At 37.7% G+C, this 22,676-nt stretch overlaps 1 protein-coding gene across 2 annotated transcripts in view; it reads left to right on the top strand.

The window, feature by feature from the left end:
- The first annotated feature begins 3,268 nt into the window (after positions 1-3,268).
- Positions 3,269-22,676, top strand: part of LOC107553144 (proteolipid protein 2-like) — a 55,561-nt gene continuing 36,153 nt past the window's right edge. For both annotated transcript variants that reach the window (XM_016235266.1, XM_016235267.1), the window contains exon 1: positions 3,269-3,535. In XM_016235266.1, coding sequence (XP_016090752.1) covers positions 3,440-3,535 — 96 coding nt within the window. In that variant the 5' untranslated portion in view covers positions 3,269-3,439. The remainder of the gene's footprint in view (positions 3,536-22,676) is intronic.

Below are 22,676 nucleotides of genomic sequence, written 5' to 3'. Positions count from 1 at the left end.
TGACTGGAGTATTTGATTTTGACATGGAAGTTTGTACAAGTTTGTTTGTCACGAGAATGTGTTTATAGTTGTGAGAAAGTGGTGAACTGTTTCATGAATTGAGTGTTAGTAATCAAGAAAAACTAAGACAGCATTTAGGAAAATGTAAACAATTGGAAAATCTTTGGGATAAGCAATGTACACTGATTATATAAAACTATACTGTCAGTACATCATAGTTAAATTAAATTGTTATATACATTTATTTCTGTTCAAAAGTGTGGAAATTAATTTTTCAAAATAAACTTCAAATAGGCCTATTTCCTATACGGTGGCTCTCTCTAGTGGACAATATTAATATCACAGCTTTGAGCCTAAGGTTGTTATCACATAGGCTTTGATATTAAAATAAACAGCTTAAATAATTGAGTTTTTTTTTTCTTTGAGCACTCATTATAATTCACTTTTCATGCAATATCACCTAAAAATCAGTTGAAAATCATGTAAGCCTATTCAGTGACTAACATGGAGCATCCAAATATATTCACAGTTATAGTTTAAATAAAATAATACAATATAATAATATAGGCTAATGTTAATCGGAGCACATATGAACTTACTGGTAATAGTTAATACAACACGTCTCTAAAGAAAAAAATAATTCACTATACAATAGACCTCTTTTCTGAAAACTAGCTAATTGTATGATCAGCAGATGTCTATTATTTCAGAGTTCAGGTTTAGTTTTTTTGTTTTTTCATGTCATACAGCTGTTTATTACAAGAGCAGTTTGTTGTAGGCTACTCTACATGTTCATATTAAGAGCCTATATATTGATAAATGATTAATAAATGTTTATACATAGGCCTATTTGAAAATGTTTTGAAACTGGTCTACCCAGTTTGACACATTTTCATTTTCAAATGTTATGTCTATTAAAATAAGGCTGTAGCTCATATAGTAGCCTATTGTCCATGTGTTGATATCTACTGAAGCCTTATGATCACAGTCGCAGGGAGACAGTGGCGAAACGAGTCAGCCCCGGGCCCATATGCAAAAAAAATTTGTTCCCCCCCCCCCAAAAAAATTGTACTATATTGTACCCCCCCCTGAAAATTTTAATGTTTCAAATTTTCAAGTCCATTCATTATTTGTAGCACGCAAGCCACTCAATAATCGCAGCTTTGTTGATACAAAGTCTCAGTCTTCTGTCAAATTTATGATAAAATACAAACAATAAACGTCTTTTTACGCTCTTTAATTAATTTGTAGTGAGCTTCGCCTCAGTTCAAGCTGCATATAAATCAGTGATATTTTCCTCTTTAATATTTGCAGCATGAAACGAACATGCATATTTGAACGCATGTTAAAATCAGAACAATTTAATACTAACGAATGTCTCATGAATAGATCAATCTGAGTTTTTAAAAAAGTCAAAAGAATGACGGATGCCACAGACTTTTTTTGGAGGAGGAGTAGGCATATATGTGGAATTTTCACATTAACTTCACGCAATATAACATGATTTTATTATCTTAATTTTAACGTTATTCTTAGAATATTATGACGTTAATCTTATTTATTTAGTTATTTTTCAACATGGCACAAAAATGCTGCAGTATAGGCTACTGAATGCAAACACAATTTTGGCACAGCGGCCCAAAAAACAAAAATAAATAAATAAAAACCAAAAAAAAGTAAAAAATAGTGAGGGGATATTTGTATTATTTGTTAATAAACCAATGTTTTATGAGTCAATGTTGCAAAAATTCAATGTTGCTCGCCATCTCCTCATTGGACGTGCCTTTAGAGAGAAATTCATCTTTAGGGATTACATAATGAAAGAGGTTTTGTTTTCGATTTGAATTATTTCGTTTTAAAATAGTAATTTAAAGCATTCTATAGATATATGTAACATGTCGGTGAAGCTCCTGCACAAGACCAAGACGACAGAAAGCACATCCTGTTTGTTTTTCTTGCTTTACAAAAGCACAAGATTTAGTTGATATTGTGAGTGCACACAAATACAAGTAGACCCTTTGCAGTTCCGAATGATGCATACTCTTAGCTTTATGAGCAAAAAGGACGGCATATTTTTTAGTTTCCACTGTTATTAAAAAAAAATGCAAGTGATCGCGCTGGCACCTTCATGTCCAGCAAAGCCCACTTTAATTTTATATCCAAACGATTGGATATGCACCTAACAGGTTTTTAAAAAAAAAAATTATATTAATTAAACACTGCGTCGTCAGAGTTGGTATGTGACTTTATCAGGCACCTGCACTTAACATTTTATGAAAATCAAGCTCAAATGGAGTTAACACGGTTTTTGACCAGCGGATGACGGAGATCTGTGTTTTGTCTGTCATTACAACGGCCTCATCTGAGGCAGCAGTGCACCGCATTATACGCTTTCAGCAACTTACAGGTTATAACATTTATTGTAGCTATATGGGCGCTCAGTTTTTCATGTCCTTTGAAACACTTGGCCAAAATCCCATGATAGACAATGAAGCGCTATATGCACAGGATATTTAAAACGTAGCATACAAAAGTAGCCTATTGGTAACAACTAGACGGCAAAAGCTATTCTCCGCTCTCCAACCACACAAAAACATTAGCCTTTATAGACATAGTGTTTTAGTGAAGAAAACGCTGTACTTATTCAAACATAATTTATTATTTACCCTTGCATTGCGAATAAGCCGAGATCAGTCTCCAGGCTGCGCGCGCCGCGCGGCGCTTTGTTCTGAATGGAAGAAGGGTGAAGTTTTGCTGACAGTTTGAGGATCCATAGCTTTAAAACGTTCAGTGACAAGCTCTTTTGAATGCTTTTCATTGGTTAAATATTTGTAAAACCCTCAAACAGACATAAGGAAGACCAATAGCAGTGATTTAAAACAATAATAACGAAATATAATAGAGAGTTTGGATTTTCCACGGCACACCTGACTGGGCTAGGGTATGGACTGCCATACGGAAACACCACACCTGGGACAACGCCAAATGATTATCAATGTACTTATTCACATGTACGTTTATCTACACGTACTTATCCAGACACAAAGTTTAAAAAATCCTTTCTTTGCTATGTCGCCGCCACGCCTGAATACTGTGGGATTTTGGCCAGACGGCTGGCGAGCGTCTACACGTTAGTTCTCCTCTCACTTATTTTTTTATCAGCAAAAAGTGCATAAAGTACACCCCATACAGAGCAGGGCTGTTGGTTTCGCTCTCTCCCCGTGAATTACCCTCGAGACACTATAAAGCCTTAGCCAACGCCCCGCACACTCACACTTTCCAGTCCGCATCTGCTGCTCTGACCAGACTGTGGCTCGGACACTCAGAAGCTGCGTTAGCTATAAACGGAGCCTTTTAACAGACCGTGTTTGTGAACGTTTGCTGATACGGACGCTAGGCTTCATAAGAAAGCGTTATTTCATAGGAAAACATCTTCAGAATGGCAGAAACTGGGGGAAGTCCGTTTGGAGGCTGTTTGGAGAAACTGATGAGCTTTGTGCGAACTCGGAAAGGAACCATCCTGGCCGCTGAAATAGTAAGTTATTAACATGAGTGTGACTTTAACTTTACATTTCGTTTCATAATATGCTCGCAAAACGCTAGAGATATAACGCCAGGTCTTAATTTGGCTTCATCGCAAGTATGATCAATAAAATGCTGCTGTGGATTAAAACGAGCTAAATAATATAAGAGCTGAAAATAGTTTTAAAGAAAGTGCCAGAATTGTCATTCAAGCAACTGTTTCAAAATATCAGCTTAGCTTAACTAAGATAAAGTATGGTTGCAAATACAATTATAAAACTGCATCACACATCCAGTTAGTCTTGTTTTAAGCGTATAGCAGTGTGGCTAGTAACAGAAGTGGGTGAAAAGAGTATTAATAGTGCTGCTGAATGAAATATCTCCCATCGCAGAGCATCTGAAACTTCACACTGACACACTTAGTGTGTGCTTTTGGGAGGAGGTGGCATCCCTTACGAAAATTAACTATGGTTTTATAGTAAATAGTTTTTTTTGCGCATGCCTCAAAAGAGGGCTTACAATGACTTACAAAGATACATAACAGCTACCCATATGCAAGCACTATATAGGATAAATCACTATACAGGATTTACCCTATTATACTTTATCGACATGAATTGATAGATGAAACAACAAACAGCCACCCACACAGAATCGACCACTGAGTCCAACGTTTACATTTTTTGTATGAATCTTTGAGTTAACATGTACTAAACATGAGTGGAATTTGCACCGCTGCACCCCCACACTTTGATGCTCATGACAAGAATAGCATGTATAGTTATCTTTATTGAAGTGAATTAGGATTAAATCGCCATCATGCATGAATTAATGATATTTTTGCAATTTTACACATAATAATCCACGATGATCACATTACACAAAACTGAAATTGCACGTCAAAATAACACATTGTCAATATTTTTTGAGATCCCCCCAAAATTTCACAAATCTCGTTTTCAGGGAAGCCCATGTCTTAATAAGGGGAGCCGAGCTCCCCCTAGCTCCCCTGTAGTTCGCACCCTGGTTCTGATACCATGGTTTTACTACAGCTATATTGTAGTAATACTACAGTAAAACTGTAGTAAACCATGACTGTAGTAACCATGTTTTTTGGTGCAAACCATGGTTTTACAAACCATTGTTCAAGTACCACAAATTAACTATGGCTGTAATACCATAGTTTAACCATGGTTTTACTAAAGCACCTCAAATTACATTTAAGCCTAGTTATTCAACAAACATCTACAAAAAAATACAGAATCACAAGTTACTATTCTATGATACAGGCTTTAGTACAGCAGTTACGTAATCTGAAAGGAAATATGAACTGTTGCAATTGTTCTCACATGACAAAATAATTCAGAACTATGAACTACAACTTTATAAAAAAAAATGGTGAAAAAGCACTGCAGTGGTAGAGATGGTTTTCTGTTCATTTACAAAATAAAAATGGCAAATTGTTTCACTGTAATAATGCGTTATCTCTATAGAAATTAATTACATGTTGTACAAAGTCGTGAATTTAATTACATGTTGTACAAAGTCATGGCCTAATGGTTAGAGAGTCGGACTCATAACCCAAAGGTTGTGGGTTTGAGTCTCGTACCGGCAGGGATTGTAGGTGGGGGGAGTGAATGTACAGCACTCTCTCCCACCTTCAATACCACGACTGAGGTGCCCTTGAGCAAGGCACCAAACCCCCAACTGCTCCCCGGGTGCCGCAGCATAAATGGCTGCCCACTGCTCCGGGTGTGTGTTCACGGTGTGTGTGTGTGCACTTTGGAAGGGTAAATGCAGAGCACTAATTCTGAGTATGGGTCACCATACTTGGCTACATGTCAAGTCACAAATAAACATGACTTGGTGCACATGGCTTGGTACCGCCTACCTCCTTTACGATATCTTAAGTAGGGCTGCAACTAACAATTTTTTTGATAATCAATTTATCTGTAGATAATTTTTTTATTAATTGGATGTCAAAAAAAATAAAAAAAATAAATAAACATTATTTTTTAATTAGAATCATTTTAATCCATTATTTTAAACAATGTAATTTCACATCCTGCCCACGAAAGCAAATATAATGAATATAACTATGTAGGTTATGCTGTACATTATAAGCATTAAAGTGTTAAAATACAAACATTACAAGTCAAGTCAAGTCTGCTTTATTGTCAATTCTTCCACATGTACAGCACATACACACAGAGAATTGAAATTGCGTTACTCTCAGACCCTTGGTGCATACAGATAACACTAACAGTAGAACATAAATACATTCTAAACCTAAAAACAACAGATTGTTTGCCGTTTTAAAACATAATTTAAAACATTTTAAACAAAGACACAAAATGTTAACTTGTACAAGGTACGAGGAATCGTTCGTCTGAACAGTAATTATATTATATTAATGGATAATTCCAACAATAGTGCCTTTACTGTTACTGCTCTCATAAATATGATTACTTGTGTTACATGTAGGGTTTTAAACCTACACTCCATTTTTCTAACAAAAAATATTTTCATCAGAATTATGAGCAGTCTGTTTGTTTTGATGCACTAATCAAATTCGATGACGATTATTTTCATTATCGATTAGTTGTTGCAGGCCTAGTTTTATACTACCTGTAAACACAAGCCCAACACAGGCAAATGTGTGCAGTCCATAGGGTGCATCAAGGTCTCAATAACAACCTTGATTACAATATCAATAAAGGTAAACAAGGTTTTTATTGGAAAAGTTTTACACATACTACAAAATACATTCACAAGAAATGAGAAGTACTTTTAAGAATGTTTAAAATGATATCAACATGAGATGAAGATTTCAGTCATTTCAGGCCTAAAGCAAGCTGATTTATTCTACTACCTCATGGGGGCCGATGAAGACCAGATGAATCCTCCACTCTTTTACTTGGTGTAGGTAATGCCCCTCTTTTCAAAAACTTTTGATGCTGCATACATGGCAGTTGTCAGTATGAAGTCTATCATATAGTCCAGTAGGTTACAGTCCACCTTTGGTTTGCTTGTCATGATCTTCACCCCATATGGTCTGAGGACCTAAAAATGAGAAGAATATATATACACAATATTAATAAACAGTGTGCCGGAATACTCAGTTGTTATTGGTCAGTTGCACACTCATCTACACTCTTAAAAGGGTCATATGATGCAATTAAAATTTTTCCTTGCTTTGTGCATAAAGAAGATCTGTAAAGTTTCAAAGACTAAAGTCTCAAATCCAAAGAGATATTCTTTATAAAAGTTATGATTCAACCACGCCTACCTAAAACAGCTCGTTCTAACATGCCCCCACATGTCTATGTCACGATGTGGGAAGATTTGCATAATGCCGCCCAAATGTTCACGCAAAGAAAGAAGGCGTAACTTTGATTCTCGCTGTAGTATTGTTGTTGCCGCTGTTGTTGGAGACGCTGTGTTTTGTTGTGAAAGCGAAACTACTTTGTTTGGTCTTCCAAAAGAGGACACGACTAGAAATCAGTGGTTAAGTTGTATTTACAACACTGTTCCAGAACAGTTCAACCCAAATATTCAGATGTGTGTAGTGCATTTTATGGAGGACGAGGACTGTTTTCTGGGAGAGTAGCCTACAATGCCGGTGTCTGTTTCTATAAAGTGGGGCAGTTCCAACTTTGCAAGGACAGTCTGGCGCTTCTGACTCACAGATTGTTAGTACGTTTTCATATTTAAAGAATTTGCCACTGATGATTCAAACGTGAGTTTTGAGCAGTGTAGAGTAGCACTTGTTTGTCATTTCTCCGATCACAAATGCAGACATTTTTAAATGTTTACGCAGCGTGATACGCAACGCAACGCGTAAAAAGACAGTATAAGTCATTATAATCAGTAATTATGTCCCCACTGGATGCAACAAATGCTTAGTTTATAATGGGTTTTACTGGTTTTGTCTTGTCGCGCCTGGACATGGCATCACATTATGGTTGGGGCGTAACATTTCCGTCACACGCTTGACGTATTCAGCCAATCACAACGCACTGGATAGCTGGCCAATCACAGCACACCTCGCTTTTCGGACCGATGAGCTTTGTAAAAATCAATGCGTTTCAGAAAGGCGGGGCATAGAGGAGAAACAATAATGTACATTATGTGGAAAAAAAGTTTTTTTTTTAACCATAAACACATTGCATTACACCAAATACACAAAATAATGTTCTTTTTAACAACGTCATATGACCCCTTTAAAAAAAAGGTGCCAGGAAGAACCAAAAAGGGGGTTTCGGGGCGATGCTACAGATGAACCTTTTTTGGCAGGTTAATGTCAGTACCCCCATCATCCACTACTATGCCCTTTTCATCCCGTGGAAACTGCCACTGGTGGTTCAAAGTGTTCCCGCTTTCACAGTCCTTCTGATGAATGGTTGAGGCTGGGTACATAGGATCCTGTAAAAAAAACAAAAAAAAACACTTTAATTAGTTTCTTAATTTTAATAGGTTTAGCGCAGGTATAATGAGGCAAAATGACAAACAACGATAATGTAAAGGTATTTTTAAGCTGAACAGCAGTCAGAATAGAAACAAAATCAAAGCAAGTCAAAGTATTTTGGAAGTTCATCCATCCATCTATTCACTCTCCAAACCACTTATCCTCTCTAGGGTCGTCGGGGCTGAAGCCTATCCCAGGATCTTGAGCCAAAGATCCATCCATTTAATGGTATTTAAGCAATATAGTAACAATTTTATACAGTACCTGTCATATTCTGGAAACATTTCAGTGTTTTTGTGAAAAAAAACTCTTCTGCTCACTAACACCGTGTCTATACCGGACGCGAGTGGCACGGCAACTATAGAACTCATTATAATCAGTGATGCTGTCTACACTGAATGCGAAGTGGCGCGGTGCAGTGTGACATCCCTGACAGAAAACTGCTGCTGTGTTTTATTTATGAAGTATTGATACAAATTTCTAGTGAATTTCAATGGTCGCTTTGTCTCGTCCAGTGTAGACAGACTTTAGCTGTTGCAACAACTGTCGCGTCCGGTGTAGACATGGTGTAAGTCTGCATTTATTTTATCAAGAATACAGAGAAAATAGTAATTTTTCCAAAAAATTTAATTAGTTTAATTTTCATTACTTAAAAGATAGATTAAATGAATGTTTTATGCCTTTAAAAAAATGTAAATACACAACACAGAATTTCTGAGCAAAAAATCATAAGGCTATTGTAAGAATAAATTAAACTTGTTTTATGCTTTCAAATAATTAGACATGTTAAAACAGAATTTGACGATAAAACATAAAGTTGAACAAAAAAAAAAAAAAAATTCCAACAGAGGAGACCTGATTCAAACATCAAACAAACTGATGCAAAGACTAGATCTATGGAAACTATTCATTTTTTATCTTTCCTGTAACCACTCTAAGTTCATCTGCCTTGGGAAAGCTAGCATGTCTCTGACATAGTGATAACACTCGTTGCTAGGTTGGCCATATGCACCAACAATAGCCTTTAAAATTACTTAAAATACATATATAATAGCAATGAGGCAATAATAATTAGTTACAAATAAAGTATCAAAAGCAAGAAATCATGTGGTTTTATTAAGCAAAACTGTTAAAATACATAATGTATTATAAACAATAGAGCTAATGTACATTACGCATTACAACAAAGGCCTGCAGAGGGCGCCAACGGCCTGGGGATTATTTTTACACATTGCTGTGCGATCTAATCCTTGTTTAATATTGACCAAGCACCATTTAATTCAAATGTCCACTTAATCTTTAATATTTGGCCATTTCTTTAGGACAGAAATGCTAGAGCAATTAATTAAAAGAATACGTGGACATGGCAGGGTTTGAGCTTTTATTTTGAAACCGCGATGTATTCTCCTGAGTTTGCATAGATTTTATTATGCTTAGTAATGATTTTTAAATGGGTTTAATATATCATGCAGCCTTGGGAAACAGTTTAATAATGTGTTTTATGGATTCTCGTCTGTGAAATGCGCCACTTTCAGTATTTTGCCAGTTAGTCGATGCAGAAAAATGAAGTCGAGGATTTTAAAAAATCGAATAGTCGAATAAAATCGACGAATCGCGACAGCCCTAAATATTATGTATTATACAAAAAACTATGTATTGTATTTTTAAATGAGGACATTCATAAATGTCGTGTAATGGAGGTTTTCACAGCTTTGATTCGCTTAATATTGTCTACACACATATTTAACATCTCTGCATTCACACAAACACAAAATGCGAGACTGAAAATTAAATAAATAAAAGTAAACTATGAATATATTACCCTAGAAAGTGCTGCCCCACCACAATTTCTGATTGCCCCCCCCAGTCCAGCAAGCCTAGTACCGGGCCTGTTTCCATCTAATTTTTAATAATGTCGTGTAATGGAGGTTTTCACAGCTTTGATAAGTGAAAAGTGAAAGTGACGAGACATGTGGCCAAGTATGCTGACCCATACTAGGAATTAGTGCTCTGCCTTTATCCCATCCAAAGTACACAAACACACACCGTGAACACACACCCGGAGCAGTGGGTGTGATTCGCTTGATTCGCTTAATATTGTCTACACACATATTTAACATATATTTAACATTTCTGCACTCACACAGACACAAAATGCAAGACTGAAAATTTAGTAAATAAAAGTAAACTATGAATATATTACCCTAGAAAGTGCTGCCCCACCACAATTTCTGATTGCCCCCCCCAGTCCAGCAAGCCTAGTACCGGGCCTGTTTCCATCTAATTTTTAATGTAAGAGCTAGTGTGAACTTCAGTGTTTGAGGGGGTGTCAGCAAATCTCCATTTAGCCTATTTAGCTGTGCAAAACAGTTCATTGTGCTGCTAGATGTTGTAAATTAATATTTGTATTAAAATTATTTTACATTTATTAAAGTACTAATAATCACACTAATTTGTACCGCAATTGTTTAACCGTTTACTGCACTTTAAGTGGGTCACACAGCAGACGTGAAACTGCGCTGTGGCTAATGAACTGAAGTCTCTTTCCAAGAAAACTGAATTTAAAACCAGAATATATATAAAATATATAGAAATAAATACTAATAATCACACTAATTTGTACCGCAATTGTTTAACCGTTTACTGCACTTTAAGTGGGTCACACAGCAGACGTGAAACTGCGCTGTGGCTAATGAACTGAAGTCTCTTTCCAAGAAAACTGAATTTAAAACCAGAATATATATAAAATATATAGAAATAAATTAGGTTAAATATTTCAAGAGGGTTACCAATGGGTATGTTTTGAGTTAGGAATTGGTTAGGACAATAATGTAGTGTATACAATTAAACAAATACATAACTCCTTAAAAGTACTAATATACAGAATTGAATAGCAAGTGCTGTAAAATAGTATGAACCGCTAATACATACATATAGTGCCTATAGAAAGTCTTCATACCCCTTAATTTTTTTCACATTTTGTTATGTTGTGTTATGTTAAACTGCTTTAAATTTCATTTTTTTTATAATAATAATATATGCTAAAATAATAATAATATTAAATCTACACCCCACTTACTATAATGACAAAGCAAAAACGGGATTTATCACAACTTTGCAAATTTGACACTTGAAATTTAGATCAGGAGCATTCCAGTTTCACTGGATCATCTTTGAGATGTTTCTGCAGAGCTGAGAGACAGGATTGTGTTGAGACAGATTTGTCGAAGACTACAAAAAATTCTGCTGTGTTGAAGGTTCACAGGAGCATTTGGCCTCCATAATCCTTAATGGATAAAGTTTGAAACAATCAGGACTCTTCCTAGATCTAGCCTCCTGGCCAAACTGATGTAGCGAATCAGCTCAAAGGGGAAATATAAATAATTAATCATAAATAGTTATAATTAATTAATATCAGAATCAGAATCAGAATCAGAAGAGCTTTATTACCAAGTATGTTTACACACACAAGGAATTTGACTTGACGACAGGAGCTTCCAGTGTAGAAGAAAGTACAAACATAGTGCAGACATACATGATAGTGTAGACATACATAGGAATAACACAGTAGGGATGTAATATAAAACTAATATAATAAGAAAAAAAGAAAAATTGAATAATGTACTATATACAGAAATAGAAGTATAGGAAAAAAATGTAATTGTTTAGATAAATGTACAGATATGTTTATTAGTGTGCAGATAGATATGTTATTTACAAAGTAAGAATTGCGGAGCTCAGCGTCCTTGCTGCCATTTGCGGCGCCATGCTGATGTTATGGTTGAATTTATATTAATATAAATTAATATTTAGATCCGCTGTAAGTATTTACTTGATCTCTCAGTGTCAACTGTCTGTCAATTCTAAGAACGTTAATTTCCTGGTTAAGGAAAATAACTTTCTTACTGTACAATACTACTCAGAGCGTGTAGCAAAAATCTGCATGATTATGGACTCTGGTTATGAGCGAACAATGAACAACATCAAGTGTGATACAAATAAGACTTTATTAACTACATAAACACTTAAACTAGTCTAACATACACATACACACACACACGCATACAGTTGGTATAGGAAAAGGGTTAAAGCTTAGGCAGTAAAGAGAAGAGAAATAAAAACATGAAGCTATGGTACCATTTGATATTCAGCAGATCTACAGCCTGATGGAAACATCAGTTTCTTAGTTCAAACACCTTTGTAAAAAGGTGCAAATTATACTTAATGTATCAATTAATAAGACTAAGTTTGATACTTGCACTTCTTGTCTGTCTGAAAGAGAGTCCTGATGCAATCTGAAGGCTCAAGTTGATCTTTGCTGAAGTTGGTTGATGTAAAAGAACCAGTTTGAGTCAGAGGATCTTTGGTGAATGGAAAGTCAAGGCCCGAGGCCTGGCGCAGACTTAGGGTGTCCTTAGAGGGATGCTAGCTCACATCCTCATCTTCTCAGAATCTAACAGAACCGCAGACTGAAGGCGAGTCACTGATGTGAGGCCTTTAAGGTCTGACAAGATTCACACCTCTCAGGATGAGCTTGTCCAATGAGAAAGGTTGAAATTCCAAGTAGTAGGTTGGAAATACTGGGGAGTTTCATGACTCTTTGTCTCCAAGCATGGTATTTCGCATATGTAATTTGACTGGGTGTTAATGCACAAACTAGTAAAGATTCTTAGAACATTAATATGTTGCATAGGTATCAGCATGTAATATGCACTCTCAATTAGATCATCCGAAGATGAATTCATAGAGACTAAACATGGTATCGGTGGGGTTGGATTAACTAGTGATCTATCATAACACACACACAAAACAGTATACAATTCAAAAGACCATAGACCCTCAGTTGGTTTGTTGATTGAGGGGTGTTACAGAGTATTTGTTAAATATAACTAAGAAAATCATGCGTCTGACTGGTCCAGACGCTACACTGATCAAGCGAAGGAAAAGGGTCTTGGTTAGAGAGGTGATCAAGACACTGATGGTCACTCTGGTTGAGCTCCATGATCTTATATGGAGATGGGAGAAACTTACAGAAGGACAAACATCACTGCAACACTCCACCAATCTGGGCTTGATGGCAAAGTGACCAAACTCAAGCTTCTCCTCAGTAAAGATACATGAAACCCTGATTGGAATTTACAAAAATACACCTAAATAAAAGATTATCTGGTCTGATGAACCTCAATTCCTTGTTCATGTCTGAGGGAAACCAAGCACTGCTTATCACCTGCATAATACCATCCCAACGGTGAAGCATGGTAGCGGCAGCATCATACAGTGGGGTGTTTTTCAGCGGCAAGGACTGGGGAAGTGATCAGAAAAGATGGAAAGCTGAATGCAGCTAAATACAGAGATATCCTTAATGAAAACCTGGTTCAGAGCGCTCAGAACCTCAGACTGGGCTGAAAGTTCACCTTCCAACATGACAAATACCCTACGCACACAGCCAAGGCAATGACTCAACGTCCTTGAGTGGCCTGGCCAGAGCTGGGACTTGGAGCCAATCAGACATCTTTGGAGCAACCTATAAATGGCTGTCCACCGATGGTCCCCCAGCCAACCTGACAGAGCTTGAGATGATCTAAAGAGAAGAATGTCAAAAACCCCAAATGCAGATGTGCAAAGCTTGCTGCATCATACACAAAAAGACTTGAGGCTGTAATTGTTGACAAAGTGCTTCAACTAAGTTGTGAGTTAAGGGTATGAAGACTTGTGCAATGTCATTTTTTTTCAGTGTTTCCGTTTTAATAAATTTGCAAAGTTGTGCTAAATCTGGGTTTTGCTTTGTCATTATTGTGAGTGGGGTGTAGATTTACGTGGGGGAAAAAAGTAATTTAAAGCAGTTTAACAACGCAACATAAAATGTAAAAAAAAAATGAATGGGTATGAAGACTTTCTATAGGCACTGTACATACAAAAAAATAAATAAATACAATTATTAAAAAAAAAAATCTATAGGGTCCTAGAAATGCGGTCCTGAAACAAAAAAACTGAAACTGAAAAACGGTATTGCAGGAATACCCTACTCACAACAACAGCTTTATTAAAAATGCACATTCATTCTCTGCCAGCAGGAGGCGCTTTAGGATCTGTTTCCCCAGTAACGGCAGAACACAATGCAATGCAGCACCGAACTTTGAAACGTGCAGAGCTCATATTTATTTAGTAAAATCATAGCCTTTTGAAGTTTAATCGTAACATTAATCTGTATTGCAATTCTGGTCTGTACCCAAATTCAAGACCTTTTGAAATCATAATTAAGACTTCCTTGTACAATTTAAGACTTTTTATGACCTTAAATTTGATACAAGTAAATTTAAGACATTTGAAGACTTTTTAAGGACCCGCAGGAACCCTGAGAAAGTACAATTAACAACATTTATTACATTTATTAAACAATTTAGTAAATATATTTTTTCCCCAACATTATAAATGTCTTCACTGTTACTTCTGATACATTTAATGCACCCTTGATTAATAAAAATATTAATTTCTCTCTTTTTTACCACAAATGTATTTTCTTTTCTTACCACAAATGTTTGAATGGTTTCCCCTTCAGGAACTCGAGCTGCGTCGAGATTCGCTTTGGGAATGCCCCTGTGTGAGTGCCAAGAAGAGTGTACTTTCTCCACTACAGAGAACCACTTATTTAGGCGTGGTGTGGGATTCTACCACGATGCAGGCACGTTTGTCTCCTGCTCGTATCGAGTCAATCCTCACAACAGTCAAGAGAGTAAGAGAAGGCCAGTCACTCACTGTCAAACAGTTTCAGAGGCTGTTGGGTTTGATGGCAGCAACGTCCAACGGGATGCCTTTTGGCCTGCTGTACATGAGACCCTTGCAGCGGTGGCTCAGGACCAAGATCAAGGTCATGCAGCAATGCTTACGTGCCTTGGACATGTGGAAGAAACGTTGGTTCCTAGTTCATGGCCCGATGTTAGGGGCTCCTTTTCTTCATGTAACACTAACGACAGATGCCTCTCTCACGGGCTGGGGGGGGGTGGTGGTCATGAGTGGCCGCTCCGCCCAGGGTCTGTGGGAAGATCATAATCTCACTTGGCACATCAACTGCCTGGAGATGCTGGCCGTGTTTCCAGACCTAAGGAGACATCATGTGCTTGTCCGCACAGACAACACGTTGGTGGTCTCCTACATCAATCGGCAGGGAGGTCATCAATCGCCCCTTGTACAAGCTGTCGCGCCAGATCCTTCTGTAGGCTCAGGGGAAGCTCCTCTCGCTAAGAGCAGTCTACATCCCTGGGTATCTCAATCAGGGGGCAGACATCCTGTCGAGACAGGGGCTGAGGCCCGGGGGATTTGGCCAGGCGGAAGTGGATCTATTTGCATCGCAGGAAACGACACACAGCCTGCTCTGTTTCTCCCTCACGCATCCAGCTCCACTGGGGCTGGATGCCATGGTACAGACGTAGCCGAGGTGTCGACTGTATGCTTTTCCCCCGATCGTTCTGCTCCCGGGAGTTCTGGAGAGAGTACGCCGGGATGGGGTCCGTCTGTTGCTAGTAGCCCTGTTCTGGCCGGCCCGAGTATGACTCTCGGACCTGGTGTCCCTCCTCGACGGCTCTCTGCTGGAGATTCTGATCAGGAGGGAGCTCCTCTCTCAGGCGGGGGGCACCATTCTTCACCTCCGCCCAGAGTTATGGAAGTTGTGGACATGGCCCCTGAGGGGGCACAGCTCCTAGCATCTGGTCTCTCAACTGAGGTTGTTGAGACTATACTCCAGTCCAGAGCTCCCACCACTAGGGAACAGTACGCCTTAAAGTGGAAGCTTTTCACTTCATGGTGCGGACAGCGAATGCAAGACCCAGTCAACGGTCCAATTGGTACAGTTCTGGAGTATCTGCCTGAGCGATTCTCCGCAGGGTTATCTCCCTCCACTCTGATTGTATACGTGGCGGCCTTAGCTGCTTACCACGCCCTTCTGGGTGGTCAATCATTGGGAAGACACCCACTTATCACTTGTTTCCTCCGTGGCACCCTGAGGCTGAGGCCGGTACAGCGCACTAAGGTGCCCTCATGGGACCTGGCTGTGGTTTTGGAGGGCTTATGCAATGCCCCCTTTGAACCCATAGAAGAAGTTCCAGTCAAGTTGCTCATGCTCAAGACTATCTTTCTCCTCACTATTTCCTCACTTAAAAGGATCGGGGATCTGCAGGCACTTTCTGTCTCGTGCCTGGAATTTGCTCCAATCATGGTTAGGGCATTTCTTTTCCCGAGGGTCGGGTATGTCCCTAAGGTGCCCACTTCGACTCCTCTGGCCTCCCGTCACCTATGGGGTTCAGAGCGCACTCGACCAGGAGTATGGCGGCCTCCAAGGTTTTCAACTTGGGTGTGGCCTTGCAGGACATTTGTGATGCGGCGGGCTGGTCCTCTCCGCACATTTTTGTCCGCTTCTATAACCTAGACCTGGCATCTACCCCAGGTTCCCAAGTTATCTCTTCGTGATGTGCTCAACTGATACACACACAGGCAGGGACTTGGTAGTATGGCGCAGTGGGTATTCTCGTTCCCAAAGCGAATCTCGACGCAGCTCGAGTTCCTGAAGGGGAACATCTCTAGGTTACGTATGTAACCATGGTTCCCCGAGGGAACGAGACGCTGCGTAAGCTAACTTGCGCTCTGCCGGATGCGCTTTTATACTTCCTGGCAATCACGTCACCCCGCTCGTGATGTCTTGCTGCTCCATTGGACTGATTTTACACGTACTTCAGAACGCGGTATCGCAGGGGCGTTCCCAACGCGTCTCGTTCCCTCGGGGAACCATGGTTACATACGTAACCTAGAGACGATTGTTTCCATAAAAATGTTAAGCAGCAAAAACTGTTTTCAACAAAGGTAGTAAAAAACAAGTTAAAAAAACTGAAAAGAATTATACCAACCTCTAACTTTTGAACAGTAGTGTTCAGTAATAGTTTGAGCTTTTACTTACTAGTCATATGGTTCATAGCGCCTTAGAGATTTTGTCCGACAGGAGGTCCGCTACAATGCTGCACGGCCATCAGCATAGACATACACACACGCACACACTCACAAACAATTTCTTAAAATAAAATAAGTAGCATTCATGTATTTAGGTTTGTGTCACTCAGGTTTGGATGTCAAAACCTTACTATAATGAACTGTAATATAACAGATGAATGGTTATATAAGAAAATATGTATGACAAAAATGCATATGAATGTATTTCATTTCTTCTATGTTCACCTGTGTTTCGGGCATTTCTGTCAGCAGCTCCCTTCACAAATTTTTTAATCTTGGAGCTTCTCTTCTTTTGTAGAAAGATTATATTATCACTCCTGAAACCACAGAACAATTGTTTATCAATATTTGTTTACCATGAAAGATCAAAACACGTTTGAACTAACATTAGCTTCATTTAATTCGTGCTCCGTGTAAGTGACGTCACCGATTAACAGTATACAGCACATATTTTAGGCTAAATAAGTCAGACAACTTCCAATAAACCATTCACAACAAAACCTTTACAAAACTCTCAAAAACTCTCATTTACACATAAAGATGTGATTAAAAGCCCAAACGTTCATAAACAAGAGCTCAAGCTTCAGACTTAGCCTAACCTCGTCTGAAAACAGTTGAGATGCTAGCGGACTTTTTCAACGACTGTAAAACATTTCTGTGAAGTAAATATTCAACAGAAACATGTCAGTTACATGTAAGAAAGTGTCTGGAACAGATGTATGTGATGTTTGTGTGATTTAATAGGGACTAAACTCACCTGAAAGCAGAAAACAGCAGCGAGAGACAAAGATTTACGGTTTGCCATTTACAGTTGTGCCCCGTTTCCATGGAAACTCCCTCTGCTCCAGTGTTTGAAAGTGATTCCAGCGCACGCCCATTAAAACACGTCACAGTCACGCAGCATTCACATAAATAAACCTCTTAAAATCACATTAAATCTTTATTAAATCGCGAAATTTTGCATTTTGTAGTTCTACGACCAATTCATAGGTGCAAAATGTATTATAGTGAGACAAAATTGCACTTTTATATTTTAAGATTTTGTATCACTCAGCCTTTTTTTATTTAATTTTAAAACACGATTGCAGTATTTTTATACTAAACTTTGCTTTTGTTAAATAACTAGCCTAATATATATTTTTTTTTGAGTCATGCAAAACAGGTTTAAAATAGATGTAATAGATATAAAGGACTGATCTACTGGTCTTTTTTTAAATTACCCTAATAAACACCACAACACCATTTATACAACTCAAAATTAATACTTTATATTGCACTATAATTGAACGCAACTAATAGAAAATGAGTCTGGAATGAGTTCTGGACCAGGCAGGACAACTTAGCTGACTTGATCTCACTTTCCAGAAAAAAATATTTACAACATGTTGACTGTGAAGAACCATTAAATAGTCTAACGAAAAAATAACTTTTTGTGCAATGGAAAGGTTCTTTGGATATTAAAGGTTCTTCATGGAACCATACACCATGCCAAAGAACCATTTAAGAACCTTTTTTAATAAGAGTGCAGCCATGTAATAAGTGCAATAATGTCCATTCAGCTGGTGTTATCCCAAATAACCCTAAAAGGGTAATCAGGACCTGAAGCTAAGCAAAAATAATGTACATCATATGACTAACAGAATGTATTATTCTGTATGCAATTTTCTGTATAGTGCTGTATGCAATTGTTTGACTGTACTAAAGCATAAAACTACCATAATATATTTGCAGATATTTAGGAAACATGCTAAGTTGACGTACAGTATCTCACAGAAGTGAGTACACCCCTCACATTTTTGTAAATATTTTATAATATCTTTTCATGTGACAACACTGAAGAAATTACGCTGTGCTACAATGTAAAGTAGTAAGTGTACAGCTTGTATAACAGTGTAAATTTGCTGTCCCCTCAAAATAACTCAACACACAGCCATTAATGTCTAAACCGCTGGCCACAAAAGTGAGTACACCCCTAAGTGAAAATGTCCAAATTGGGGCCCAATTAGCCTTTCTCTCTCCCCGGTGTCATGTGACTCATTAGTGTTACAAGGTCTCAGGTGTGAATGGGGAGCAGGTGTGTTAAATTTGGTGTTATCGCTCTCACTCTCTCATACTGGTCACTGGAAGTTTAACATGGCACCTCATGGAAAAGAACTCTCTGAGGATCTGAAAAAAATAATTGTTGCTCTACATTGTAGCGTCTGGACCACTCAAACACACAATATATATTTTGTTAGCTAGATTTAACAAATACTCTGTAACACCCCAGGAAGCCGAACAGGCCCCTGGTTCCATAGCAACACTGACACCAGATACGTTTACGACCTCATGGAATGTGACTCCTCTTCTGGAAGATGATTCCAAGTGCGGGTGGCATAATAACTAAAAGCGGACTCCCCTTGTTTTGAGTCAAGTCAAGTCACCTTTATTTATATAGCGCTTTTAACAATACAGATTGTGACAAAGCAACTGAACAGTATTAATTAGGAAAATAGTGTCAATACTGCAAAATGATAATAGTAAACACTCATTTTTCAGTTAAAGACAGTTCATCATTGAATTCAGTGATGTCAACATCCAGCTCAGTTTAAATAATATCTTTGCAATCATGTCAACGATAACGCTGGAAATGAAGTGTCCCCAACTAAGCAAGCCAGAGGCGACAGCGGCGAGGAACCAAAACTCCATCGGTGACAGAATGGAGAAAAAACCTTGGGAGAAACCAGGCTCAGTCGGGGGGCCAGTTCTCCTCTGACCAGACGAACCAGCAGTACGGAAAAATCAATATAAGACGTAATAAAACAGACGATGAATAATATTAACAGCAATTATTATATGATGCAATCAAATAATTATATGTTGGTACATAGGCAATATATTTTTACAAAGGTGTGTTTGAACTAAGAATTTGATGTTTCCCTCGGGCAGATCGGCTGAATATGCAAATGGTTCTATAATTTCATTCCTTATTTCTCTTCTCTGTACTGAGTTAAGCTTTAACCCTTTCCTATACCAACTGTATGCGTGTGTGTGTGTGTATATGTGTATGTTAGACCAGTTTATGTAGTATGTTAGACTAGTTTAAGTGTTTATGTGGTTAACAAAACCTTACGTATCACACTTGACGTGGTTCATTGTTTGCTCATAACTGAGTCACTTAATCATGCAGATTTATGCTACAAGCTTTTGTAGAATTGTACAGTAAGGAAGTTATTTCCCTTAACCAGGAAATTAACGTTCTTAGAATTGACAAGACAGTTGACCCTGAGAGGTCAGCTAAATATCTACAGCGGATCTAAAATATTCATAATTAATTATAACTAGTTATGATTAATTATTCATATTTCCTCATGAGCTGATTCGTTACAAAGCCTTTTAAATGAACAAAATGCATTAGGCTTGTCAGTAGATTAAAAAATGTAAGCATGTTGAAAACTCTGTAATCTTATTTCAATCTGCATATCATTCTTTAAAATCAAACCACGAGTCCAGTGTTGGGTGTAATTAGTTACTAAGTAATTAGTTACTGTAATACAATTACTTTTCCCTTGAGAAAGTAAAGTAAGGGATTACTCTTATTTTTTCTGTATATTAATTAGTTTTTTTTATTATGTACTTGAACGTAATACTGTGTATAGACTGAAGAACATTTATATACAATACAATAGTGGATTTAACATGTAAAAATGTAAAGTCTAACCTTAAAATGCATGCTTTTTATGTAACCTTCTCACTTTAAATACTTTGAGTTAATAAGAATATTAGTAACACTTTAGTGTCCAATTCTCACTATTAACTAGTTGGTTTTCAGCATTAATATTACTGGGATATCGGCTGTTTATTATTACTTAAAAAACCATATCAGTGTCTTATTCAGCAAGACCTTATTCTAAATCCTTAATCCTACCCAATACATAAACTTAACGACTACTTTACTAAGTATTAATAAGCAGTAATTAGGAGTATAATAAGGAAAAAGTCATGGTTAATAGTGAGAATTATACTCTAATCTACAGTGTGATCAGAAGAATTTATGTAGTTATCTAATATATATTTGAAAGAACTAAAATAACCATTTTATGTCTATCCTTGTTTCATTAACTTGTTGAGGTTGTATAGTAATAAGTAATTAAATACTTTTTGGAGAGAGTAATTTGTACAGTAATCTAATTACACTGTTGAAGATGTAATTAGTAACTAATAATTAATTACTTTTTTAGAGTAACTTACCCAACACTGAATGAGTCATAGATGATATTTAATTATAGTAATAAGTAATTAAATACTTTTTGGAGAGAGTTATTTGTACAGTAATCTAATTACACTGTTGAAGATGTAATTAGTAACTAATAATGACTTTTTTAGAGTAACTTACCCAACACTGAATGAGTCATAGATGATATACTACAGTCCAAGTTTCTGAAGTCTAAATAATGTCCACTAACTTTTCCTAGTTGTTGCCAGCAGTGTTTATTTAGATCCCAGCAGCACAGTGTTTAAGTGTATGGGCTGATTTGATTAGACGTTCGTAATAGTCGTACACTCCCAAAAGTGTTCTTATAATAGTTCTCCGTTTATAACCATATGAGGAGCTTCAACCTCTTCTACAGCCATGTATTGTGCTGCGTTTACATCCACGCTGTTTCTCTCTTTAGTCCTCAACAGATGTTTTAGTAATCAAACTTTTAAAAAGCTTCATAAGATGTGAGAGATCCAGAGCTGCACTGTTAACTGACACCTAGAGCAGATGGCACGTTCAGATGAATTGTGGGTAGTGAACAGGAGTAAGCTTTGGTGATTTGGCAGCAAACATGGGTGACGTACTGGAGAGGGAGAATTTCCACACTAAAAAGCCAAAGACATTTAGGAACATAATAAAACACTCATACACACTGACAGTTTATACAGTCTTATACAAGATACAACTGAAAAAATACCGGATTGTTTAATTTGAGCAGATTAATACTACTTGAGGCATATGGACAGAAAACCTAAACAGTATATTTTATAAAATATAAAATTACTTTTGAATGACTGTCAGTGAAGCAGGGTCATTATAGATTTGAATTTTAAAGTTAGTTTTTATTTAAATTTACATTTATATTAGTTGTTCTCTTTCATGGGAACTTCGAACTGCGTCCTCTAGGGGTCGCTATGGGGAACGCCTCGTCATGACCTGTGTCTGAAGCATACATTGAAAAAACACCAACAACACGTTGGCCGGCGACAGCCATTACGTCACTACCGGCGCGACTATAGTATAAATAGGCGCCGGGAGAACACATCATCCTCTTCTTCGTCTTCACTGACTGTTTTGTTTGAAGCTTGCATTTCCGTGGTAAGAGCAATCTCTATTAATTTGTTATGGCGAGCACTAGCAGAACATTTAGGAGATGTGTGCATCCGTGTCATCGCTATTTGACACCCGATGACACACACGATCTGTGCGTTGTTTTTTTGGGCAAAGAGCACACACGCGATGTCCTTGAGGGGGCAATCTGTGTGCACTGAGAGCGTTTTTCAATGAAAAAGTTCTGTTCTCGTTTGTCTCTTTTTTCGAGTAGAGAGGGGCAGCCATCTGCTTCCCGCAGTTCAGGACCCGCCGCTGCTGAGGCATGGAGGAGAATGAGCTCGTGGGGATCGCAGGTGGACCTGGCTGATGAGTTTAAAGAGGGGCTTTCCCTCTCGC

The sequence above is a fragment of the Sinocyclocheilus grahami genome, unplaced genomic scaffold (genome assembly GCF_001515645.1).
Source record: "Sinocyclocheilus grahami isolate Dianchi unplaced genomic scaffold, SAMN03320097.WGS_v1.1 scaffold465.1, whole genome shotgun sequence".
In the NCBI taxonomy this organism is placed as follows: domain Eukaryota; kingdom Metazoa; phylum Chordata; class Actinopteri; order Cypriniformes; family Cyprinidae; genus Sinocyclocheilus; species Sinocyclocheilus grahami.
Note: the sequence above shows the minus strand (reverse complement) of the source record. Positions and strands in the feature narration are given on the sequence as shown.